At 39.5% G+C, this 27,943-nt stretch overlaps 1 protein-coding gene across 5 annotated transcripts in view; it reads left to right on the plus strand.

Moving 5' to 3' along the window:
- The window catches only part of whrna (whirlin a), a 227,962-nt gene extending 200,547 nt beyond the window's left edge, over positions 1-27,415 (plus strand). The window contains exons 8-12 of one of the 5 annotated variants that reach the window (XR_015130362.1): positions 4,253-4,327; positions 6,527-7,112; positions 8,623-8,792; positions 9,800-10,236; positions 17,119-17,241. Coding sequence is in view for 4 of the 5 variants with exons in the window: in XM_086300185.1 (XP_086156311.1) it covers positions 4,253-4,327; positions 6,527-7,112; positions 8,623-8,792; positions 17,119-17,241; positions 22,487-22,669 (1,137 nt within the window). In the remaining variant the exon portion in view is untranslated. Of the gene's footprint in view, positions 1-4,252; positions 4,328-6,526; positions 7,113-8,622; positions 8,793-9,799; positions 12,979-17,118; positions 17,242-22,486 lie in introns of those variants that run through there. The other 4 variants (XM_086300185.1, XM_086300186.1, XM_086300187.1 and 1 more) reach the window with 4 other exon arrangements.
- Positions 27,416-27,943: the final 528 nt, after the last annotated feature.

The raw sequence follows: 27,943 nt of genomic DNA on the forward strand, positions 1-27,943 counted from the left end.
AAAACATGCTGCCGTAGGCTACAGTCACACTAAGGAAAACAATGGTTGGAGACCACGGCCAGAAAGCTGATTCTGTTCATCTGGAAGCTGCTTTTCAAGTCATTTCTTCAGTTTGGGAAGTCAGAAGAAAACACTCCAGTCTTTCAGTTTTCGATTGAACAAGGTTAAGTTGGCACTTACATGCAATCTGTATTCCACAATACTTTGATTATCTGTGATAAATCTCTAATGGGGCTGCACAGAATCCACACATCAGGTGGACTCTCTCAGCCAAAGACTGGGCTGAATCCATGGGTTAGATTTATAAATTATAAATTTATAAACAAAAGGAAAGAGTTAGTTTATTTCATTAATGACCAACATTCTACCGAGAGCAGTGCAATTAGGGGGCTCAAAAATAAGGACACATAATCAGAAAGCAATATAGTATAAGTGCAGGTTTCTCTCTGTGAAAACAGTGTGGCAGTTCAAATGAACGAGGGGAGGCTGAAGAAGAATTGGTATGTTTATGAAACTCTTCTGTTAGAAGTTGATGGGGTCTGTGAGTGGACCTGAGAACTGAGACACAGGTGAAGCGCAGGGATTATTATTTGGTTTAGATAGAGCTGTTTTGTCACAAACTCTTTCTCCAGACGAACTTGGGATTTGCGTGTAACAGCTGAAGTGTAGAAGAAAACAAAACTTTATTTACCATCTGATCCCAAGCCATCTGTGTGTTAATGAATATACTCTTAGTGTGTCAGCACCCTCAACCTCAACCAGCTGGTCACCGCAACTACAGTCGTGGCCAAAAGTTTTGAGAATGACACAAATATTAGTTTTCACAAAGTTTGCTGCTAAACTGCTGTTAGATCTTTGTCTCAGTTGTTTCTGTGATGTAGTGAAATATAATAACAAGCACTTCATACGTTTCAAAGGCTTTTATCGACAATTACATAACATTTATGCAAAGAGTCAGTATTTGCAGTGTTGGCCCTTCTTTTTCAGGACCTCTGCAATTCGACTGGGCATGCTCTCAATCAGCTTCTGGGCCAAATACTGACTGATAGCAACCCATTCTGCCATAATCACTTCTTGGAGTTTGTCAGCATTAGTGGGTTTTTGTTTGTCCACCCACCTCTCGAGGATTGACCACAAGTTCTCAATGGGATTAAGTCTGGGGAGTTTCCAGGCCATGGACCCAAAATATCAACGTTTTGTTCCCCGAGCCACTTAGTTATCACTTTTGCCTTATGGCGCAGTGCTCCATCGTGCGGGAAAATGCATTGTTCTTCACCAAACTGTTGTTGGATTGTTGGAAGAAGTTGCTGTTGGAGGGTGTTTTGGTACCATTCTTTATTCATGGCTGTGTTTTTGGGCAAAATTGTGAGTGAGCCCACTCCCTTGGATGAGAAGCAACCCCACACGTGAACGGTCTCAGGATGCTTTACTGTTGGCATGACACACGACTGATGGTCACGCTCACCTTTTCTTCTCCAGACAAGCCTTTTTCCAGATGCCCCAAACAATCGGAAAGAGGCTTCATCGGAGAATATGACTTTGCCCCAGTCCTCAGCAGTCCATTCACCATACTTTCTGCAGAGGATCAATCTGTCCCTGATGGTTTTTTTGGAGAGAAGTGGCTTCTTTGCTGCCCTTCTTGACACCAGGCCATCTTCCAACAGTCTTCGATCACACCTGCCTGCTGCCATTGCCGAGCAAGCTCTGCACTTGTGGCACTCCGATCCCGCAGCTGAATCCTCTTTAGGAGACGATCCTGGCGCTTGCTGGAATTTTTTAGACGCCCTGAAGCCTTCTTAACAAAAATTGAACCTCTTTCCTTGAAGTTCTTGATGATCCTATAAATTGTTGATTTAGGTGCAATCTTAGTAGCCACGATATCCTTGCCTGTAAAGCCATTTTTATGCAACGCAATAATGGCTGCACGCGTTTCTTTGCAGGTCACCATGGTTAACAGTGGAAGAACAATGATTTCAAGCATCACCCTCCTTTTAACATGTCAGGTGTGCTATTCTAACCCAATCAGCCTGACATAATGATCTCCAGCCTTGTGCTCGTCAAAATTCTCATCTGAGTTAACAAGACGATTACTGAAATGATCTCAGCAGGTCCTTTGATGACAGCAATGGGATTAAGTTAATTTTCATGGCAAAGAAGGATTATGCAATTCATCTGATCACTCGTCATAACATTCTGGAGTATATGCAAATTGCTATTATACAAACTTAAGCAGCAACTTTTCCAATTTCCAATATTTATGTAATTGTCAAAACTTTTGGCCACAACTGTACATGTAATCAGTCTGAGACAGCTAAAACATTCAGTGCAATCACTCACCAACCACAGGGTTTTCCTGGCAACACTGAGGTTCTTCTCTTTTTTCCACTCTAGTGTGAGTGAGGCCTTATGATGAGGCTAGACAAGAAGAAGTCCAGCATGGCTTTTCCTGTTTTTCTCTCTGTTCCATCAGGTTGACACTTATGAGGACAGTGAGCTACACCAGGCACTAAAAGTATTTCCTACTACTGACCTGTATACACCTGTGATCATGACAAAACAAAATTAGTGTGTGATGTTGCTAGATAGCAGGTTTCAGACACACCACTGGACAAGGTGCTGTGTCTTTACATTCCTTTAAGAGATTTGGCTAGCTAGTACCACCTTCCATATAATATCATTCATGTTATGAAAGATGGCAAGCATAAGAAACAAAGAAGTCAAGTCAATTTGAAACAACAACCTCCAGTAAAAGTAAAACGACCTACTGGCTGTACACCTGGACAATGAACAATTAAAACAGGACCAGGTTTGTCTCTTACAAACTCCTTGGTATCACTCTGCAAAGTCTTTCAGTACAACATTACTTACGTGTTGGTCTTTGAGTCCTCATCGCACTGTGCAATGCTCCATTATATCATGTGTGCATGAGAGACTTTATAAAAGCTGATACACAGTCTTGATGTCATGAGCATCTGCGATGTCGGCTGCAGACAGTTCCATAACCATCTCTCTCCTACATCCGTGCCCTCAAAACACCAGCATCTGCCATTTTCACTGTTCTGCAGGAGTGCAGCAGGATGATGGAAGGATTCATTAGGTTTCTGTAGATCTCACTTTCTTTTGCCTTACTTCACTTAGGCTGAATTCAGACTACTAGTCTTTTGCCTGTTAAACATATTGTTTTATAGTGTCACATTTCTCAACACCATTGATACTTTTGCTATCACAGTATTATGACATTGACCATTACATCCCTATTGATCAGGGAACAGTGTGTAGCCTTTCAGTGTAATGTAATGAAAATGCAAGATTTTAAGACTGAGATTGCATGTAGTACCAATATTGGCTCGCAGTTTGTCAAGAGGGAAGAGATGATCAGGAATATCAACATATAAAGCAGTGGGTTGCAGACATTACACCAGCACGAATGGTATAACTTGCATAACTGCTTAGGTTTTAAAACTGGAGAATCAGCAGTCTTCCCAGGCGACAAACATCCCAGTATTTCCTGCATTTGTACCTACTGTAATGTTTCTGCTGTGCATTGTAACTGTGGCTAAGCATAATCATACAAACTGTACATACGGATGCAGCAGGCTCTGACTGCTTACAGTGTAAAATTGCATCTCTCCGCGTAGAAAGTCGATTGACTCTTATGATAAATAAATTGGCCGTAAGTGCTCCACATGCGGCAAGGAGGGGTAATTAAGCCAAATTGATGGGGCTTTTGTTTTGGTTTAGTGTCAGAGTTAAATGAAGGGCAGCAATTCTCTGAACTCAGTTCCTCTGCTCTGGAATCGCTCACAGATCTTCTGCAAATTACCTCCTCTCTACCACGCCAGTGGGACTGAGCCTGCAAATCCTGCTTTGAACTGAGCTGATGGTTCTTTATCGATTTCGCAGCATGTGTGTTTTGCTTATGAAAGAAGACATTATGCAGTGAGTGTGGTTGTGTATGTGCGTGTCCTATTTGCTTGCCATCCTCTGAGACTGGCAAGAAAATGCGAACAGAAATGACGTCTTTCCCTTTTCTAGGAGATGAGGAACATTCGCCAAACCCAGTTCGGCTTTGTTTTGGGATAAATAGACATCTGTGTTTAACATCTGTTCAGAAGCTTTCTCACTTTCACTTGAATCAAACTCAAACACCCCTTGTTTCTGTCTTTGGTCTCCGTTTTCACCATCCCATTCTTTCTCTTTCACCTTTCCATCTTCCGATCCTCTTCCTCTGCTTCTGTCCTGCTTTTCCCAGAATGACAGCGTTGTGGAGAGTAATGAGGAGGATCCCCCAGAGAGCCTGAACATGCTGCTGACCGACATCTCTCTGGTGAGCTTGGCAGACAGGCAGGCATAGCCCCTGCTTTAGCCTGATAAAGATGGATACTGCACAAGGGAGCAGTGAGTAGGTGTGGGAGAAAAACAGGTAGAAAAAGATGTGTGTTTGTGTGTGGAGGCTGGATAGAGATGCTTTAGACATGGTGACCTGCAGGGTTTGAATTTTATACTGATGATAAGTGTTTGCACTTCACGAAAACAAAAAGAAACAGAGGTAGAGCTTTGTAAAAGTAAGAGCCTGTGCACACTCTGTCCTTTTTTGTTGTAGTGTAGAAAGAAGAGATTAGACTCAGCACTTTGTGCCATTTGTCCAATTCGCTCCCTACCTGAGCTAGCCATGTTGTTGCGCTATTGTGTTAAAAAAGATACCATGGCAACCCCAGTTTCCAAAGTTATAGACATATCAGGGGGCTCGTTTGTTTATTGTCTGCAGAAGGATAAAAGAGTGAGGTTAAGGAGAAAGCTTTCAGCCTGCTATCACCCAAGGCTACCTGCTGCTCAAATCATACCTTTTGTTTTTTTAAACCATTTTTTTACACTCATTTTATGTCTCGCTCCACATGCTGGCACAGCACTCGTGTCACACAGTGTTGTTCATTCCACTGTTGAGTTTTTGTTTGAGCACTCTTGCCTGTAAACCCAGGATCCCAGCAGCATCAAACCACCAAGTTAAATGACTTCAATTCAACAAGAATTGGTGGTGAAGCTGGTGGGAGTTGTTGATTGTGTGTCTAATATGTGAATGCAAGGGAGTGAGTGAAAAAAAAAATGGCGTGAATGACAAGAAAACAATATGAACTCATCTTAAAGGGGACCTATTATGTTCTGTTCAGTGATGGACTCCACTAGAAGCAGTTAAACAAAAATCTACTGTCTGAAGTACAGTGTGTAGATCCTGCCCCTTTAAGTTTACTCTTGGTTTAAATGCACCTTTCTCTGATTGGTTGCCCCTCACCTGGTTTCTGCAAACAGGACACAGTACTTGTGAGCACCCGTTCCTGTCCCTGGCGAGAGAACTCTCAGCATTGCCCAAGAATCAAAGGAGAGCATTCAAAAACAATCTTTAAAACTACAAAAAAATATATTTTTCTTTTTTTTTCACACTAAAATTTGTACTTTGATGTATGCACTGAGTGTTACTAACATATCAGAATGAAGGATACATGAGTAAAATTATAGGTGCTTAGAAATCAATGTGTGGTTGTCGTTAACTGCTTTCAAATCATAAAAGCAGGTTGCAAAAGTGATGAGAATTATAACAGTTTAGCAAAATTGAAAATGCTCATTAGTTTCACTGAAACTGTATACATTAAAGCCATTAAAAAACTATGTTGGGGGGAAAAAGTAATTGGAAACTGAGCTTTTAGGACTAAAGCATGCAGCCTTGTGCCACTGGGTTTATTTCTACATATGCTAACCTCATCGTCTGGCCGTGTTTTTAAGGTGAAAAAAAAATATAAGGAAGGATAATAATTTTGGATACATCTTGTTTAACTGCTATTATAACTTTGTTCTCACAGTTTGTGAGTTTCCCAAGCAACTTATCAGAATAAATATGGATTGAAAATTTAATCTAATTTACCAAAAGCTTTACCAATTTCCTCCAGGGGGGAGGGGGAAAATTACATTTTAACAACACTGAAAAAAGCCCAAAATATGATAATCCAATAAATATTTCGGCAGTCTGCAAGACACTGTGCAGGAGTTATGCATAGTTGGTTCAACAAAGGTTTTTGGTTTGTTTTTCTTAAAGGGACCTTCCAATCATTCGGGTGTGTAGTGAATTTTTTTCAATAAGCAGAAAAAGAAAGTCCATTTCAGCAGTCTCAAACTCCTGACAAAGAAAAACAAAATTACATATAATATCACCATAAATCTAAATATAGGTACACTGACCGACCCTGCATATTATAGACTTACACATAAACAGATCATATAAAAATTCTTCTGTCAAATTGTCTAAAAAACTAATTTCAAAATATTGGCGCACGACCCATTTGACAGTGTCGCTGCATCCTCTGGTGTTTAATGACTACAGACAAAAGTTGAACCTTTCCAGACGCAGAACTGATCTGATTTGCGAGTTTCAGCTCCATCAATCACATGGTTACATTTTTAATCACAGCACATTATGCTACAATATTTTGTTACACCCCTAATCAATGATGATGAATATATCCTCTCACTTCAGGATGATGTTCAGTCCGCCACAGCCGAGTCCCCTCCCTCCTTCAAGCCTCCGCCCCCACCAGGGGTGCAGAGGGGCCCAAGTAGAAGAGATCCGCTCAACAAGTGCCCCTCTTCCGAATCCTCACACTCAGGCTTGTACTTTACAGCCACAGCCTCTAAGAACCACGGCAACGAGCCAGGACACGCTCCTGCCTCACCCTCTTTACACCACAAACGAGAACGCCAGAGGGACCCGTCTCAAGAATACGCAGCTATCAGAAAGAGAGAGCCCTCTGCATTGGCCAAGAAACAGAAAACAACATCCGCTCAGTTGTCCACAGTCACTCAGCACAACATTGGCCCTTTCCCCAGGGTGCAGTCGCCCAGCAGAGGCACTAAACCCGCTGCCCCGTCCCCTTCACCTCCGCCTCCTCCTCCACTCCCTGCCCCTCCTCCGCCCCCTTCTCTGTCCCTTAAGCCAGCGTCCAAGACCAAATCCTCCCCCACCTCCTCTCCTGGGTCTAAACAGCAGTTTGTTACAGTGGAGGTTCACAGGCCCAACGCAGAACCTGATGTCAATGAGGTGCGGCCACTTCCCCAAGCTCGAGGTATGAAATACAGAGCTACAGATCTGATATGTTGAAAATCGTGCGCTGTATAGAAAAGATGGGTAACAGCCCAAGTGACCTTTACGTTTGGTCCTATTTTAAAGTCAAGTGTTTCACTGTCTCCATTATGGTGTTTTTGAGAGATAGATCCGAATGAGAAACCAATGCACGCTTCTTTTTTTTTTACCTTAATCTTAGCCTTTTTGATACCATTAAAAACAAAAAGAAAATAAAACAAAGGTACATGTGAAGAGTATGAAGAGTAAAAAAACAAATTCTAAACTGACCTTATGTTAGATGCAAATCTAAAAATGATCCTCAAAGCTTTTCAAAAGTTTTTACTTTGCCTTTTAATATGAGGAAGATTTTCTTTCTAGCTGAGGGGTTTGATATCATTTGTTTTACCCAGTCATATTTAGCTTTGTGGTTGAAGACCGTAATTTACTAAAATAAACATTTCGTCTTTAGTCTGAATTTAAACTGGCATTTGAGACTATACCTTCATTGAAAAAGTGTTTACTCAGGTCACAGGGAAACGCATCCAAAGCAGTTACCCCCTGCTGACCATTAGGGAGAATGCAGGTTTAAAGCCTCTCAGTTTTCAGACCTGAAAGGTAGAGCCGTCTTTTATATACAGTCTATGAGCCAAACAATGAAATAAATCGAGGATGAAGTTTGTTTGTTTTTAAAAGAATTTGATACATATGGTTACAGATTTGTTTTAAAATTAATCTGTTAACAATTCAATTTAAGTGACTGGGTATTTATCTATAAAATATTCCAAAATAAAATGAAAAATTATTTGCACGAATTAATCGGTTCCAATACTTGGAGCTGATAATTTAAGCACTACAGACAAACTCAAATTAAAAGATTGTGCTTTGCATTTAGGGACAATATTTAATGTCTTGGGATTTTCTAACCCTGTGTGATCTAATCTAACATCTATGAATTAAACGACTGATGCATCATTCACATGGGCAGTTTGCTGCAATTGTAATCCTTTCAGTCAGTGGGATCCTGGTCAGCAGGTTATGAAACTGTGCTTTGGATACAGAATTGACAGAATTAAACGTGCTGAAGTTTGAACACATTTACTGATACTGTTCAAATTCTCAGATTTGCTAATTATTATTAAATATGCAGTGTCAGATATAAAGGAGGGTGAAAAATGTTCGGTGTATAATCTTTCTAAATATGTGTTTGCTTGGGCTTAATGAGCTTAATTGAGCAAATACCCAGAAGATTGGAAATTACTCATACTGTATGCAAACATCACTAATCTAAACAAGCTTTTAATTTGGCATCAAATAAGATGATTTTCCAAAAGACATCAAAAAATAGTTTTTTTTGCTTAATAACATCTTTACCTAAAAAACTTCCCTTTATTTGATACCATGTTCTACTTCAGTGAGCTATATACACACTTTGAATTTTAATGGTTTAGAGGTCAAAAAAATGCATGCTATGTTTAGATTCCCTGACTTAATGTGTGCCTGCTTCCCCTCAGGTGGCACCCTGTCTCAGCTGTCAGACAGTGGCCAAACCCTCAGTGAGGACAGCGGGGTGGACATAGCTGAGTCAGGACACGTCAGGAAAGAAAGTAGCTCCCATTCCTCACGCACACACCTCCCCCGAGACACCCAGGAGGGAGGCGGGGGGGACAACCCCTCCAAACCGGTGAGGGGGGTTCTTCAGTGCAGCTCAAAGCTAAACATGCATGGAAGATTGAATTAACGCTCAAACTTCAGGAAATTAGACATGTATAATTTAGCCATGAGTACTCTTGTATTTCTCTCTTTGTGAGGACCAGATTATGGTTTAAGAATGACATTCGCGAGTCGTTTTCACACTTGCACCTCAGACATTATCAAAGGCACATTCTCACTAGTGGAATTACTCTGTGCCGTTTGGTCAAGGTAAATCATGCAAGAGCAACTACTCATTATGCCGAGGAGCTAGAGGCAAATCCACCAGACTAGTACCTCCACTATTCATACATTGTTCTGATTAAACAACAGCTAATGTGTGATACAACTCCATGGGACAATTTCATTCTTCAAGCACCTCTATCCTACAAAATAGGAAAAAGGCTTTATTATTAAATGGCCACATTTAGAAATTAAAGGGCATTTTTGGACTTTTAAGGTCACATTTCAATATTAAATAACATTTCTCCAAGGTGGGGATGTTCTTGAACAACAGCTGTTTTGGAAATCTGAAAAATACCTTTTTTTAAACTGTGGGTCTTTTTTAGAAGCAGTTTTGAAAGCTATATCTTTGGTATTTTAAACTCAAGGGCATTTTTGGTAACCTTGTGGGAAAGTAGAGACATCTTTTTGAAAATAAATATGAAAAGTGGACAGATTTTCTTGGATCCTCACTTCATCAAAGGGCTCAGGTTCAGGGGAAATGGGTCAGAACTGTATTCGGCTTGTAGTTAAGGATTTATGTGTTAAGAAATGAATGTCCGTCCAAGGACAGAGTGGGTCCTCACAAGCAGAGAAGTACAAGTGTGTGTGTGTGTGTGTGTGTGTGTGTGTGTGTGTGTGTGTGTGTGTGTGTGTGTGTGTGTGTGTGTGTGTGTGTGTGTGTGTGTGTGTGCACTTAATTGCTAATCCTCCTCGAGAGTCTGTTCTTAATCCTAACCTTGATCTTTTCTCTCCTCCCTCTGTTTGCTCATGCAGATTGTTTCCTTTGTCTCACTCATTTGTTTATTTCTTACCCATGTCATTCATCGAGTCACATGCTCCATCATTTGTTTAATCACTGACTGCGCTGTAGCCTAATGAAATTCACAAATCCCTCTCTGGTTCTTAATGATTGATGGAAGGAATAACAAGCAAGGATGGGAGTAGTCTGATTGTTTATGGAGAGAGAGCTGATAAATTCAGCATCCAAAGAGATTGTGTAACATAAAAAAAGCTGCCTTTTTACTACCAAGAAGCAAAAATGTTTTCTTCTGCTTGTTCCTGAGTGTCAGGCAAGTGGTTGCAGAAAAGAGTGGAGTTATGTGCTCATAAAATCTTGCCCTTAATAAACTTAAGGAAGGCATTTTTAAGTCTTCTCATCTTTATGTCAAACAAAAGACAGCAGAAAGCAGAACTGTGGGGCAGTTACCTGAGTAAGTATATAAGTATGGCTTGAATTCATTCAAGAAAATAGAGTAAACCACTGATCACGTAACTGGATATTTCTCTCTTGCCAGTTTTAAAATGCTGAAACATGTTTTTGTGGGTCTTCCGTTCATGTTCTAAGATAGATGAGTATCTGATGTTGTCCTGGGTAATAGCATTCACAACTTCCTTTCATTGGCACCAAGCAATAATATTCTCTGGGCTATTGAAGTATGTCAGTGGTGTAGGGAATTGTTTTGCTTAAGGTTTTCACTAAGAAGCTCTAGATTGTCATTGTCTCCAAGTTCCAGCATGCTACTGCATAAAAGAGAGAGTTGATTAATGGATGTCCCACATCCATCTCTTCCAAACCACATCCCTACTACACACTCCTTTATGTCAGAAAGGTCACTCATAGACTGGTTTTCTTAATCCAAGAGTAAAACAAACAGGTTTTGATAAAGGTTTTGGGAAAAGACGTGTTGGATCCAAAATATGAGACGGACAAAAGGAACAAAGTGAGAGATAGAATGTCAAGCATTTAAAGGGCTAGATATTTTACTCTGGAGGTGATGTAGCCCTCACTTACGCAAGGCTAAAATGAGTATGGATGATTATATAAGCATATCTCTTAGTCCTCAGTCACACAGGCCTGTAAGCAACCCTTTGGCCACCTGTTTTAGCTGGTCTTCGGTCAAATCTGTACTACCTGACTGGTTGGCAAGTGGTTGCTGGAGATTGCTAACTGGTGCTGTGTGAAATCCAAAAGGAAACATCCTTGTGATTGTGTTGGTTGCCTGCAAACATTCGTTTGCATGAAAGAAGCCAACATGCCTGCAAACACTCATATAATCCAAATCAGAAATGGAGCACATTGACCTCCAAAGTAAAATGTATGCCTTACTGCTGAAACCAACACATTTCAAAAGGCACAACTTTTACTTTGAAGCTTACTGATGTTCATTTCCAGTTTGTACTGCACTCTTCACAGTTTCACTTTTTCTTAGCAAGCAGTTGGTGAGTGTTTGCAGACAATGCAGGACCTTCAGTGCAAATTACAGGCAACAATAAGGATCTGCTAGCAACCAAAGGAATTGTAAGGAGGTTTTGAATCCACCATCACAAACCAGTTTGCAACCAATTTCACCTTGCAACAGCAATATCCATCTACCAGTCACTAACCAGTCAGGGATCACTCATTTTTCCCTAGCGACTGATGGTTTCCAAGGAGTTACTGACTGGTCTCAAGGTTTTTGTGACTTGGGCTTTTGTAGCCAATTTCACATCAACTGCCAGCAGCTAATTGGGGAACACTCACTTTTCCTTTTATGACCAATTGCCAGTTGATTGCCAGGAATATGTATGGCACTATACAAGCCTCCTAAAAACAAGCTCAGGAGAAAAATAGTAGCTCCATGTAGCAGTGGAGTGTGGTTTAGAGACTGCAGGTGGAGTATTGCCCAGTAAGTTGACGCAGTTACAAATGGTAACTGATTAGTATCTTACTTATTCTGCAGTTGGATGCTGGAACTTGGCGTTTGAGACAAAGGAATCACAGCAGACAGAAGTCTGTGTTCCTGTGTTATTGTAGTGAAGTTGAGTGGACTTTACCCACCGGGTAAGTGTCATTGCACAGAGTGTGTTTGGCAGATCTGAATAGACGTTTGGTGATGGCACGAACTAGTCTCTGCCTCTTCTGTGTGCTGAGGGGAACTCATGAGTCGGTGAGGCTATAGTAGCTGAGAGGTTACACTCCTGTATGCAGGTATTTACTGCCACTCCAACAATATAAGTATGCACACACAAATTTAACAAATGTTTGTGAAGCTTAACAGGCAAGGGAACAAAGCAGCCACAACACCCATAAGAATTTCTGCTTATTGAGAGCTTTGGCTATACATGCTGTCGCAGGGAACACACTCAAAGTTGAATTCTGAATTCTGATTGTCAAATTCAACTCAAACCTTTTGACAGTTTGGGGGCGGAAACCAAGGGAGTAATTGAGCCTCTTATGAGCCATCACAAGGCACTGACACGCACATCTCAGTGACTGACGGCTTCGGTTAACTGTGTTAAACTAAGTTACACTGTGGCAGCAGTGTGGGTGTCATTTTAAGTTGTAAATTATAAACAGTTCCTTTTGAATGTACTGACAACTATCACGGGACAACTTTGGTTCAGAAGAAATCTAAGAAATGGGCGGTTGTTCTGACAAGTTCTGAAGTCCCTACTCAGCCATTTTGCATGAGTCTATTTATAGTATAATAATCTAATAATCTAATGTTCTACTGTCTAATAGCCATGATTATAAATATATTAGCAACTGTAGCTGTTAAACCACAGCCAGTACAACCCATCAGGGCCTTGTAAGGCTATACTGGTGTTTTTATAAGTTATGTTTGACTTTATGACTTTCTGTGTCGTTTCTGGGATGCTTAGGACTCAAATTGCACTGCTGGAAATAGTGTATTTTGATGCATATGCTATTTTTTTTGCAAATTTGCATTATAATACTTATTTTCGTTTTTCCTGCAGTATGTAAAAATTGGTGAATTTCAAAAATAAAACTATGAAGACACTCAAAATAAATTTCCTGTGGTGGGAAACTATTTTGTGCAACTTTTTTGTATTTACAGTTTTGAGGGATAAGCCTCTTAAATTTCTCTAACTAGAAATATATGTTAAAAAAACAAAAACAATTTTCATTTTTTTTGTAGTTTATTTCACTTTTTTGCAATTTATGTAATTACTATCCATCTACCAGTCATAATAAATACCAGGTCGGTGGTCAACAAGACCTTCATATTGAAGGATTTTTTTCTCTCTCGTGTTCTGGATTTACTCTTCTTGACTGAAACCTGGATATCTCCCGGTGAGTTAAGCGCTTTCATTGAACTAGTACCCGCTGACTGTACCTTTTTTAATGTTCCGAGAGCTTCTGGTCGCGGAGGAGGGCTTGCTGTTGTTTTTAAGGCTCACTTGGACTTGAAGCAGCTTTTCCCTTCGTCTCGCTACACCAGCTTTGAACTCTGTTTATGTAAACTGGGCCACTCGCCTTCGTTGTTATGTGCGATTGTTTATCGCCCGCCGAAATATAACAAGGTGTTCTTATCAGAGTTCTCCGAGTTTCTTGCAGATTGTGCATCACGATATGACCAGATCCTCCTGCTTGGTGATTTTAATATTCACGTTTGCTGTCCGGGGAAGCCCCTGGCCAAGGACTTTCTGGACTTAGTGAACTCTTTTAATTTTGTCCAATTTGTTAGTGGTGCCACTCAAGAACGTGGTCACACACTGGACTTAGTTTTATCTCATGGTTTATCTGTTTGCAATGTACGGGTTGAAGATGCAGTATTTTCTGATCATATGCCTATCTTATTTGATATTGCTCCTTCTAACGCTTTTGCAAATCAGACTGCACCTGCTCGATGTTATCGTGCCTTTGGCTCTGATTCTGCCGAACGGTTTTCTATACTGTTTGACAAATTAATGTCTTATGCCCCTGAGTTGCCCACTGCAGATGACCTACTTTTGTATTTTGATTTTGCTTGTAAATCTGTGCTTGATGTTGTTGCCCCTTTGAGAGTAAGAAAATGTAAATCAAAGACTAATCCTTGGTTAACAGATCATACCCGAGCTATTAGAAGACAATGTAGGAAATGTGAAAGACAGTGGAAAAAAGACAGATTGCATGTCTCCCTGGAAGCCCTAAAGATTAGTTGGAAAACTTATCAGAGGGCAGTTAAGGCCGATAAACACTCCTACTTTTCTCAACTTATTTCGGCCAACTCTCATAACCCTCGTGTTTTATACAATACGATTAATTCTGTACTTAACTTGGAGGGTTACAACCTTTTGCCGTCCTCTGAGGCTATGTGCAATAAGTTTATCACCTTTTTTGTGGACAAAATTGCTAGCCTGAGGCCTCTGATTCCACCTATTGTTGATCCGGCCATGCATTCTCCTTGCTCAAGCTTATTCCCTGCTTTTGCACCGATTTCTCTGCGTGACTTAGAGGAGTTGGTGCTACATGCTAAGCCCTGTGGCTCCCCAAATGATGTTGTTACTCCCCGCTTTCTCCAAAAAGTATTTCCCATCCTTGGACCTTATATCCTGAAAATTATCAATACTAGTCTGTTAACCGGTCAAGTTCCTAGTGGGTTTAAACATGCAGTCATACACCCCTTACTTAAGAAACCTGGCCTTGATAGTTCTACTATGTCAAATTTTAGACCTATCTCCAAACTTCCCTTTTTAAGCAAGATCTTGGAGAGGATTGTACATACCCAACTGTTGGATTATTTGAGCGACTCGCAATTGTCTGAAATTTTCCAATCTGGTTTTAAGCCCTTTCACAGTACGGAGACAGCTCTTGTTAAAGTTATGAATGACATTCTTGTTGCTACTGATCGTGGTAAATATGCTGTGCTTGTCTTATTGGATATGACAGCTGCATTTGATACAGTGGACCACGACCTGCTGATCTCCCGCTTACATCACTGTGTGGGAATTTCTGATCTGGCATTGTCATGGATAAAATCATATCTTTCCGAAAGGAGTTTTTGTGTCAAGCTGGGGTTGGCCGCTTCCTCTGTGGCCCCTCTGCTTTGGGGTGTGCCCCAGGGATCTATCCTTGGGCCATTACTTTTCTCGCTGTATTTACTCCCCCTTGGTGCGATTTTTCGTAAACACGGAGTGTCATTTCATTTGTATGCCGATGACTGTCAGCTTTACTTACCTTTTAGTCATTTGGATACCTCCCCATGTCAATCACTGCTTGACTGTCTTAGCGATATTAAATTATGGATGGCAAATAATTTTTTGAATTTTAATGGTCGCAAAACGGAAGCAATTTTATATGGCCCGCATCGTTCTACTGATTCTCCAGATGTTGATTTTGGTGATTTGACCTCTCATCTGAAAAGTTCAGTCACTAATCTTGGTGTTAAACTTGATTCTGCGCTTACTTTTGAAGGTCATGTAAGTGGGGTGGTAAAATCAGCTTTTTATCACCTCAGACGCCTGTCGAAGGTTAAGCCTTTCCTTTCCAAACCCAATTTGGAAACTCTTATTCATGCTTTTATCACCTCACGTCTGGACTATTGTAATTCCCTTTTAATAGGGGTCGGGTCGGGCACCTTGTCACGCCTGCAGTTAGTGCAAAACGCGGCGGCGCGATTTTTAACCGGTAGTAGGAAATTCGATCACATCACTCCGGTTCTGGCTTCCTTGCATTGGCTTCCCATTGATTTTAGGGTTCGTTTTAAGGTCCTTTTATTGGTTTTTAAATCTTTAAATGGTCTGGCTCCTGTGTACTTAACTGACTTGCTGAAGTCACATGTTCCTCCTCGCTCGCTCCGTTCAGCTGAGCAGCTGCTGCTGTCGGTCCCTAAGTCGCGGCTGAAATGCAGAGGAGACCGTGCCTTTTCAATTGCGGCTCCGATGCTCTGGAATAACCTTCCCCTCCAAATTAGACAAGCGTCATCAGTGCAGGTCTTTAAGTCCAGATTGAAAACCTATTTTTATTCCCTGGCTTTTAACTCTGTAGGAAACTGACACCTTCTTATTATTTTATTGTTTGTAATGATTTTATGGTATTTTTAATTTGCTTGTTGTTTTGATCTGTGTTGTTCAGCACTTTGGTCTGCCTGGTGTGTTCTTAAAGTGCTATACAAATAAACGATGATGATGATGATGATGAAGGCTGTGGAACAGTTTACCACTACAATTACGTTTGCTTGACTCTGTGGATTCTTTTAAAAAACAGTTAAAAACTCTTCTGTTCAAACAAGCCTTTTGTTGATCTACATATTTTATTTTATTTTTTTTACATTATTTACATTTGATTTTTTACATTGTATATAATGTCTATTGGTTTTATTGTTTATTTTAATATTTTAATATTTGTGTACAGCGCTTTGTGATTGCCTGTCTGCGAAAAGCGCTTAATAAATAAAGTTTACTTACTTACTTACTTACTTACTATGCACTTAATGCATACATATATTACAATCTGGGCTATAATGGTTGTATTGGTGTACAGCAACTTGAAATGCTCCCAAAAATGGCTCTACAGCATGTAAAAATATAATATAAGCTCTGGCGGACTTGGTTCTATGGTAGGTCTTAAAGGGTTAATAACGTAACCCTTTCCTTACTACTAAAAAAAACGAGCTGCTGTAGTTTTTATTTCAGTTCTTGGCAGAAAGTGTAGCTTGTTAAACCTTTGTTTTATTTCTGATTCAACCTCTCTGTCTCCTTTTTTTTTTCTTAAAGCACTTTTATTGTTGATTCCTTGGATCCTCTGGGAGTTTATCAGGGATCCAGGCCCAAGTCCTCTTATAACAGAAATAATGGCTTGGTTAACAGGTTTTCAGGATGTCTGAAGTATTCAGTAATCCAGTGATTGTTGTAGTACACTCAAGCCCAAAGCACATTGGAACTTTTAATAGTTAATGTTTTTTAAATTATACATGTTATACAAGTTAACCACTACACTGAATCCCTTTAACTCACACTGATCTTGGAACCTGGACATAAAAACCCAAAAACATGTTTCAGATTCATTTATAAAGGAAATAAACACCTATAAATGGAAGGAAACTGTACAAGACCCAGCATAAACATGACTACATCATGGAAATGGAAATTAAATGTGTTTTATTTTGTCCTCTGACTTGTGAAGGTGTTAAATTGATTGCTCATTCAGAATAAACAAGGGAAACCATTAGGAAGCTCATTGTTGCTCCATTAAAATAGCCAAACATACAGTATAGTACAGTGTAATCCATGCAAATTGCAACAAATCGAAGGCAGATTATCTTATAAAGTTATGAATGTATTTATAAATATGCCTTTCATTTCGTGTTCCTCACTCTGCCTTATTTCAGCCAGGGCTTTTGGAGCCTACCGCTACACTAGTGAGGGTGGCAAAGACTGCCAGCACCCTGGGTATTGCCATTGAAGGTGGAGCCAACACTCGCCAGCCGCTGCCACGAATTGTGACAATACAGGTAAGTCAGGAAGAACATAAAATAACATTGAAAGTTGGACCTCTTATGCTCATTTCCAGTGTATCACTAGTAGAGTAGCTTTCCATGTTTAACAATTCAAAATAACGCATATTTATCTTAAACTGGACTTCGCCTACTTATACCGATTGGTTATGATTTTTGTGCCTGTAAAACAAAATTCATAGTTTGAGGAGCCAGCAAAGGTTGCTTGGTTATCTGACTAGGATGCCTCCTGGGTGCCTTCAGGGCAAAGTGTTCTGACCATATCCAATCGAGAGGAGGCCACGTGGTAAATCAAGGACACACTGGAAAGATTATGTCTCTCAGCTAGCCTAGGAACGGCTAAGGGGTTGATAGATGGATATTTGATGTACACAATGCTGTCACTCCAATACGTTTTCCACCTGAATGGAGGAACCATATATATGTGGGACTTCTGGACTCACAACCAGAGCTTCAGTGAGATGACCATATTAGGCTACCCCCTCATATACTGAACCAAGAGTAGAATAATCTTTAATATGCGTTTAAAATAAACAGTCACCATAATAACACTGCTAAATTCAGTTCTCTGCTTACTCTGCTAACATGCAGTATTTTCATGAGTACTGTCCTCGCGTGGTTGAGCTGTGTTTTCTTTATCCTTGAAACACTTTGGATTTTCTGTAATAGTGCCACGTGCACACCTTCCAGCTGGGATCTTGTGTTCTTTAAGGCTTCATAAGGATTCACACAGCAGCTGAACTCACACTGAGATTTCTGCTAATTTTGTCGTCATTGGGGCTCTACAGAGATGATTACAACATTAATGGCCTACATGTATAAGCCCTAGCTGCCTGGAGATTTTGGTAATTACTTTGTCGGGATGAGGCACTTGGTATTGTGTGTGTGTGTGTGTGTGTGTGTGTGTGTGTGTGTGTGTGTGTGTGTGTGTGTGTGTGTGTGTGTGTGTGTGTGTGTGTGTGTGTGTGTGTGTGTGTGTGTGTGTTAGTTAAAGGGTAAAGGCAAAGGGCAGAAACAGCAAATTACACAGCACCTTTTTATCTAAAAGGTAGAAGTCATAGGCTCATTTCAAATACTTAATGTTCAGTTTAATGCTGTGGCTAAATAGAGTTGCAGTTATATTTCCCACAAAGACTTTTTCATTTATAGCATATCTGTCATATTTAAAAATACTCAAAATTCTGAGCTCCCAGCTATGCGGAGTGACAGAAAAATTCTGAAAGCTTTGCTTGAAATGGCAGGTTAGTCACCTCTAAAGACAGGTATTACTTGTGGCTGTGAATGCATATATCTGTCTGCCATGGTAATTTACAAGCCAACAAATCTTGCTCTAGTTCAGGACTATATGCCACACTAATCATTTTCTAAACACAGACAATGAGACAGTTACAATTTTAATATCAGTGCTAGGAGCAGCTACAGACTCCAGTCTACTCTCCAGTCAAAGCTGTCTCTCAGCCTCCAACTCCACAGAGGTGGTGATTGAAATAAAAAAAAAGGTGGCTGATTGCAAAGGAAGGGATAAAAGGATTGGAAATCAGCACATTCAAAATCAAAAGCAGGCTGGAAGAAAGGACAGCAAGTGTGAGTAAAGGACACAAAAAAGTGAGAGCAGTGTTAATAAGGAGAAGAAGGATGAGGAGGATTTGTACAGATGATAAACTGGAGGTTTGGTGGGTAGATCCTGTATTTGGGTATTTGTGTGGGTGTTTCAAAAGTGATTGTTAGGAGGGTTGCAAAGGGATTTGAAGCACTAGTAGCTGTGCTAGTGCTACAAATCTCCCAGACAAGTATTCTCTACCCTTCAAATGTCTTGCTCTCGCTTTTCTTATGTCTTATGTTCCTTTTTTGTGTTTTCCTCAAAGAAGAACAAAGTTTTGTTTCACATTCATCTCTTTGGTTATTGTACAATCCTCAATAGAAGTTTCATGTGCATTCATTCAGTGAGAGAAAAAAAGACACCAGGTCCTTAATAAACAGGAAAATCTCAGATAGCACTTGTTTTGCTTGAATGGATTTTTCTGCATCATGCATCATCGGGCGTTGTGTTGGTCCATCGTAGGCTCCTGAAGCTCAGCTTATCAGGAGAGCTCTCGTATTAAAGAGATAAACAGTACAAGTCTTATTTTTTATGCATTTTTGCTTAGCTCAAATATTAAACTAAGCTTTCGAAAGAAATGAGCAAGTGGTGTCTTATCACTTTTCAAGACGGCCAGCACTGCAGCGGTTTTGTACTTCCATTCAGCCTCCACTCTGATATGCAAGCCAGCAGGCCTTCAGCCCCGGATGGTCTGTGATATCGAAGGTTTCATAAGCACAGAGAGCAAGGAAGTTCAACTTAAAAGATGCAACCACTCAAAAGGTTTGACCCCAAACTATTTCTTTTTAACCTCAGACACTTCTCCAAGAGAGTAATAAACATGAAAAAGTGCCTCATTGCAGTGGCTAATAGCAAAGGAAGTAGGTGCTTTTTCTTGCATGGGGAGCCCCAGTGGAGCCATTGGACACAAGGTTAGAGCTCATTTCATGAGAGAAGTTTAACTCGGCTAAAGATAAGTTAAATTATTCATGCAAATCAATTTTTAAAATCAAGTCGAAGTTATTTCTGAAACTAATTAGCACATTTTCAGCACAGTGGTTCACTTGGGTTATTACCTTTAAGACAAAACCACAAGCTTTATGATACCCTTGCTACATCCCTGAACAATAATGCTATATAGCTTCACAGTTATTTACAGACATTAATAATAAGGCAGCCTTAAGGTCACTTGTAACAAAGCGAAAGGAGACTTCCACATGCTCAGGTTTCAAGGTGGAAAAGAAGGCTGTGAAAAGTTTGCTCTGTCACCCGGGGAATGCTAACTCGATGTTATTAGGCCCTTGAGCAAGGCACACAACCTCAGTACTTCTCACAGTCAGGACCAAGCATCAGAATGATAAACTTGCTCTGGAAATAAAATAAAAAAAATGTTTTTAGCTTTCCACTTGGCATCCACCTCACCCAGGGGAAAAATGCAGGCATCACATCAGAGCAGGTACCCTGTACAATGGACACTCTCTGCAGTATTGAAAGTAAACACTGTGGAGTCATAATACGGCAAACCTCTGGCTTATGTGTTTCGTATCTCTCTGGGCACCGGGGCTGTCATCTTAGGTCACTTCAATCACAAATACAGAGGATGAAGTGACGACAAAAACACTGCTGCTGGCTGGCCTTTCCACTTGTTATCAGTCCCCATCACCGCTCATTGAAGCGACAGCTCTTTATCACAGCCATCTTCACATTATGATGACCAAGTGCTCCCCTAACACTGAGTAATTGTTGTAGCTTAAATAACCAACATGATGATGCAGCCCTTGTCTGGAAAGAAATATTGATGTTTTTAGCTCTCATAGTCACATATAATGAGGTCACCTAGCAGGGTCACAGGAAGAAAGACATAAAACTGGTGTTTTTTTTGTTGTTTTTCTTTAAGATGAAAACTATTTTCAAAATGCATCCTGTTATGTTTGGCTTTAAAGAATTATTTTTGGATTTTGATGCTCTGCAATCATTTTGTTATAGTGAGGTAATAAGCTGGTGATAAAAAGGTAATCATGTACAGCAGAACAGTCTTTACCTAAACTCAGATAAAGTGAATAACAGCACTCCCTGACTGCACCAGCCTCTCCAACAATTCATAATGTAGAAGCTCCTCAGAAAGTCCAAGGCATTTATCTGACATCTGAACTCCTATTTTAATCAAACACCTGCAAAATGAACAAGTTTCATCAGTGGTCCCAAACAATCCATTGACAGTATCCCAGTGATAGATACCACATATCCTGAGTCCATTTGTCAGCAAGCTGAGGTGTGTTAGCTGGCACAAGATGAAGCTACACAATATTAGACAGGTCGTTCTGATATTCTGGCTATCAAATATGTAAAAGAGTAGAAATGTGTCAAAAACAGAAAATAATAGCCAGGAATGCAATGAAGCAAAGCTATTTAGTATAGTGGTGAAATAATTTCATAATAATGTGGATACATACTAACAATTATATTAATCTGTGAAGTTGGATTTGGTTATAAATAAAAAAAAATGAAGGTATAAATTTATAAACTGAATATTATAATTATGCCCTTTATCCTCTCATATTCCCAACTTACCTATTGTTAAAACCAAGCTACTATTACTTTATTACTAGACTGAGATTCTTCAGTGCACCTAATAGCTGACTGCATGACACTGGAAGCTGATATTTTTTTGACAAAACATGCACTAAACAGTAACAGGGAAAGTTTGTAGAGACAATAGATCATAAAACAAAGACCATGAAATCATGTCATGTCTTGTGCATGCAGAGTGTTTTATACATTTGTATTAATATTTTTATAATATTTTCAACTTTTTTTGATAGAAAAACATCTTAATGCCTGTATTTTATATGATTGGGTGTGTTTATGCTGATTAAATACTTTTTCTCATATTTATGCTGCCTTATTTACATTTTATTTGGTACCGAAACAATTTAAATGACTTTGGTGTAAGTGAACGGCAGTAATTATCATCAACTCTAGGAAGCTTTTTAAACCTGGTAAAGTAAGTGGTAAAGTAACCCTGTTTGGCAGGTTAGAAACAAATATATTCTGGCTGGCTGAAGAGTAAAGCCAGTTTAAATCACTTTCATAAACTCTGACCATATAAAAAGCAAATAAATGTTGCTTTTTGGAATAGACTTGAATCTGAAGCTTTTGTGTGGCTTAATTATCTAAAATAATGCCTTTTCTATTCATATTTATTAAATATTTTACATATATAACCTCATGTATAATTTGACTTGACTTATTATTAGGAGATTTAAAGCCCAATTTCAAGATTATGTCTCTGTCATTCTTTTTTTTAGAAGTTAAAATTCATATAAATAACACTTTCAGACTGCAAGGCTTGTCCAAGGCTGCCTATTCTGCATTTGCTGGCAAATATCATTCACAGAAATATTATCCAGGAGGAAAAAGAAGAGTATTCACAGTGCAGCTTCAGGTCCAGAAAATTCAGAGACAAAAATTTAACAAATTTATTCCTGAATTTTATTTTACCATTATTACCTTAGAGGAATTTCTGTTCTCCTTGACTCTTTTAAGAACAAATATATTAGTACAAGTATTTCCCACAAGAGGCCGATTTATTTTGGATGTAATCATGGCGGGTTTTAAATAAGATCTCCCTAAAATTCCCCTCTCTTTCTCTGTCTCTCTCAGAGGGGTGGTTCAGCTCATAACTGCGGCCAGCTGAAGGTGGGACAGATTATACTGGAGGTAAACGGGGTTTCCCTGAGGGGCCGCGAGCACAGGGACGCAGCGCGCCTCATTGCCGAGGCCTTCAAGACCAAAGACAGAGACTACGTAGACTTCTTGGTGACTGAGTTCAATGTGGCACTATAGCTGAGTGGAAGAGGAGGGAGTACGATGACGAAGGTAGCACCAAGAGAAGAGGACTTCAAAGGGGTGATGATGCAGAAATATTCAAGTATTCTATTGATTTATATGGCACAACTCTTGGATAAACCTAAACAAACCACCAACTGATCTGAGCCCTTCTCCTTTCTCGGAAAACCCACTCTTGAATTTACAAGGCATTACTTTCACCGTGGACTTTGTCCAGGATTCTCCTCAACTTGTTACCTCCCCACTGTGAGACATTATGCGCTGCAGTGGAAAACCTGTACCTTTTGTGTTAAACCGTGTGGATTTCTGGAACTTCTCATAACACTCCCATGTCTCATGCTAACTTTATTTTACTTACTTTCTGCTTTTAACTGAGACAACTGCACATCTAAGATAAACTGATTGCTTGGCTTTACAAGTTTGGATTTGTATATGTAAAAATGGACAAATGTAGATACAGATGCATATATAATGTACACATAAAAGTACTCCTATAGAATTAAAAAAGAACCTGTAACCTCTGTCGCATCATCTATATATCTAAATATATCTGAAATATGGTGATGATTTGAGGACAATACATGAATCCACAAGTTTTACCAGAATAACGGTGACCATCAGCAAAATACCATCCTTTCACAAAGAGGAAATGGGGGGGGGGTGTTCTTGTCATAGTGACAAAAATAGAAATAAAATACCGATATTTGTTTACTCCGACATGAACCCTGACTTTGCACTTACACACCTCTCTTTATATCTGTGTTTAAAACTCTGCCTTCACATTAGGACGGCCAAATTGGAAAATATTATCCATCCACAGTACGATATGCAAAAACGGGATTCTGCATCATATTCAAAACCTCTGTGGAGGACTTCTACTGTGTTTTATTATATCCAATATCATAATTTAATTGGTATGTTTTTCTCTCCTGAATTAGGTTATTATAGTGACTTGAGTGGAGCTCATAAATGCTACTTGTTAACCGGGTGAACAGTAGTAGCGTTTACTGCTCAGGGGCCAATAAAAATCACAAACAGCTGGTGTGTCAGCCAAAACAACATTACTATCTAGAGCTGTCAGCCAATAATTAGACATTTTTTCATCATTGCACGATGGAAAAATGTTAGTTGTGATGTGTTTAGAGTCTGATATGACTCTAAACACATCACGATTATATTTGGACATAACAGCAGCAGAGTTGGTTGCACTGCTGTAGGAGTGAGCCAAGGGTGCCTGCTGCTTAACGTTTGATTACTCCCAACATTTAAAACTGATTTGATCTTAATTATTTTTAAATGCACTTTTTCATAGACCAATGACTGTGACAATTATGTTGTTTATCTTTGACTCCTTCACAATAAAAGTCGCTCTTTGTTTCACCTTTTTAATGGTGTTAGCATCTGAAAGAGAAAATGTTCACTTTGCCTTAGGAGTAATTTACATCAGCGAGATGATCATTACTTAATATGAATATGAATCAAAGCCGCCCTACGGATTAACACAGCCTGTAAAATTGCAAATACATACTTTAGATTTTTAAACAAATGTGTCAGATTCCAGCTTTAAAGACTATAGCGTTGCTACAGTTTATCTACACACTCATAAATCAGACCTTACTTCTGCAAGTAACAAAATAAAAATACCTCATTATTGCAAGTATCTGTACATTACTTCAGTATTTATTTTCACGTTCTACTCTTTACCTGGGTTGTTACGTGAGGTTTAAGACATTTGAGGGGAGTATTTCCTGTCACTGTGCGTCTTCAAACATCAAACTGCCTTGAACCTATTTGGGTTGAACAATAACATATAAATGGCAATCCATGTGGGGTATCCAGAGAGGCAATTCTGGTGCAGAGATCATCAGTATACACACAAACTGCACCACTAATTCACTCAGAGATGGAGAAAGATGGAGAAAAGACAGGATGGGAGAAGAAGAAAGAAATTATTATTATAAGGTGATATTTAAAAGGCTGGAAATTTAAAATGTCCATTTAATGTCCTTATTTATTTTAGAGTTGTTGTTTTATTAACAGATATACATGATTTGTTGCTCAGTTTATGTCTCTTTTTTTCATATTAGTGTAGGGTAGTAGTTTACACATTTTCCTAACAGCAAAAGATCCCCATTTGATTCTGGGAGGAAACACCAATCCCTTGGGGGTAGTGTCAGGAAGCATCCTGCATCTGCCAGAAAGAAATCTGCCAAATCAAGCATGTAGAGCTACCCGCTGTGGTGACCCCTTGCCACAAATTGAGGTGTACAAACTTTTTGTTACTCAGAGGTTGCGTGAAAGGCAGTTTAGTGCAGGTTACAGTGGTTAGTTGAAATACTTTGTTCGTCTGTTGCAGAGTAGGCTGTGGTCTTCACGGTCAGTGTGAGGTTGAGATGAGTAGCAGATATCACATTAAATTTAAGTTGAATTACACTTTCGTATTAGCTTTATTCTAATATAAAGGTGTGTATGAGATGGAAATCAGCCGTGATAGCTCATTGAGCTTTGGTTTATAACTTGTTGAAGGCAGTTGGCTAAATCCACGAGCAGCAGCCGCTGATCACAGCCTGTATACTAAATCTACTGGACCACACAATGGAAATGGTTGCTAAGTGACTATTTCCCCATGCTGCACCCACACCTGCTGAATCCCACTTTAACTCTCGACTATACAAATGTTTCTGTTTAGGTGCAGAAACAGTCACCTATCTACATTTGTTAGTTTGTAGTACTGTAGCTACTTTTTTAAAATTCCCATTACTTTTGTCTCCTTTGTCTATATCGCAGAATTAGAATAGAATAGAAGCCAGAATGAAGTTTGCATTTCCTTGTTTTGTTTTAATAACGAGCTTCAGCTTTTCCACTTTTACTTGAGTAAAAAAGTTGAATCAGTACTTCAGCTTTTATCAGAGTACCTTTTAACACAAGGATCTGTACTTGTGACAAATGTGTGCACCTTTGCCATCTCTGCCTGCAAAAGGATTCTGGAGCTCCCCGTTTATGTTCCCAAAACTCTGAATCAAAGATATGTTTTTCAGATTTGGCTAGCTTAGTGTGGAGGTATTCTCAAAGATCATGAAATCCCCTCTCGGATTGCTCAGTTTTTCTTCTGCTTTCCCCCCCACTGAATAACAATTGATGATTTTATTTCATAATTTCAGAGTTATAATTATTTTCACCCAGGGGGGCCTTGCTGAAGCCATGGTCGGTGCAGTAATTATTCCCAAGGAGGGAGTAATGGGACATTTAGAGGACGACACTGCCAAAGATTTCTGTAACGCTCCTTTGCACTTGTGGTTGGATGCACAGTCACATTTTATCCATTTATAGAAAAGCAATTAGGAGATAAGCAATGACATAGAGTGAGAGATGGAGTGAGAGAGAATGACAATGAGGGAGTTACTGAAGTAACAAATGAGATGCACTTGTTGTTGTGGAGATGCTCTGCTTCCTCACAGGAAGAGTGCAAGCGTGGGGAGGATGTACAGCAAACATCCTGCATGTGTCACTCTAGAGACTCACATTAGGCTGCAGGTAGAAACTTGGAGTGATTACAGTAATTAATCCAAGTGCTCTGTGTGTGAACGTGTGATCGTTAAGCGTTTTATGCAATTGATGTGTGTCTGCCTGCAGATACCGCATGAAATTATGGAAACAAGAACATTTTGAAAACAAAGAGACAGCAAATAAAGACACATGTAAGCGCCATCAAGGGAGCTGTTGGACGAGACAAACAGGGGAGCCGGAGTCTGGTAGTCCGGGCTTTTTAGAAGAATGCCAACAGTGCAGCTCTGTGAGAAATGGCTGTCAAAGATGCCCGATTCATTCTGGACACAAACGGAGAATAGAGAGCATTGTGTTCATGCTTTGATTTTACAACATATCCTTGTGTGTCAACCTTCAATGAATCATCATGAAAAAAAATATTTGTTTTAATCTCATATCTATGTTTGTACTTGTAAATATGACACCAATATATATTATGGGGCAAAAAATAAGAGGCTGAAGTCTGATTAAATACTTGGACTGCCTGAAGATCCTTTTTTGTTGTGACAATAAAACTTCAAACATTAGCTGATCTCTATTTTTATGCTTTACCTATCTGTTTTTTTTTAAGGCTTATTAAAAATGCACTTTTCAAGAAGATTGGTCCTAAGAAAAATCCACTAGATATAAAGCTATTTTTCCTCAGAACTCCTCAAGAAGCTACAGTTCTTACATTTGCTCTGAAGAGAATCATTCTGAGTAAAGTTTTAATCCATCTAAACATATCTCTCATTTTAGCTCTGGTGTAGTCTACATCAATTTCTTTATCTCTGTCTGGCTGTGAAGCTGCTATATGTCCCTTTTCTTTTCTTTTTTGGATTGTTTATACCAGCTCATCTTTAGATATCCTGCAGTAAAAAAAGTCTTAATGAGAGCCATTACTGTATTACCAAATACAGAATTATTATTGCATTGAGTTGCCATAATAAAATAGAACTGAGTATGGGGAGTTATTGTTTTCTAAAAACGACAGTGACAAAAATATGACCGTTTTCATATGTCATGTTTTCTTTAATAATAAAAAGCTTTATGCTGATACTAAAACTGTCTGATTAGCTGGTAGTTTATTTTTGTTTTGTTTTTTTAAATGTCCCAAGATCTTGAATCTCTAATGATGAAAAATGTATCCCATGGCTTTACAAAGCTGCTCACAAAGATGAAACAACAAGTTGTTGTTTTTTTAAAGAAACTGGAGGGAAGTAAAAATAACTAGAGCTTTGTGAGAGTTCTGAGATCAGTCGGGGGCAAAATTGTCAAGGTCTGCGGAGGCAGACCGTGCGGAAAGGTGTGTGGTGGACCCAGGTGCGAACACAAACAAGGATGCAGGAGTGGATTCCAACCAAAACGAGCCTTTTATTATGGCTGAAAAACTCATGGAAAAGAACAACAAAGTAACTGAGGGAAAACCTGAACATAGACTGGGAAACTATGACTCTAATGAGATTTAGACTGCAAAATACAAACTATGGCTGGGATACTATGACAAGGGGTAGGGGAGATAACACAGACGACACGAGACAGACTGTATGAAACACAGAGACTAAATACACATGAGGGATGATCAGGGGAAGTGGCCACACATGGGAACACAGCTGACACACATGAACTTAACGACAGGACAGAAGGAGTGAAACTGAATACACTGACCGTGAATACAGACTTTCAAAGTAAAACAGGAAACATGGAGATTAGACAAGACACATGAACCGGGGAGACGTAGTACAG

Source organism: Aulonocara sp. 'chitande type north' Nkhata Bay, linkage group LG7 (assembly GCF_057382095.1).
Source record: "Aulonocara sp. 'chitande type north' Nkhata Bay isolate Kocher_YH1m ecotype deep benthic linkage group LG7, A_spYH_male_GT1.1, whole genome shotgun sequence".
Lineage (NCBI taxonomy): Eukaryota > Metazoa > Chordata > Actinopteri > Cichliformes > Cichlidae > Aulonocara > Aulonocara sp. 'chitande type north' Nkhata Bay.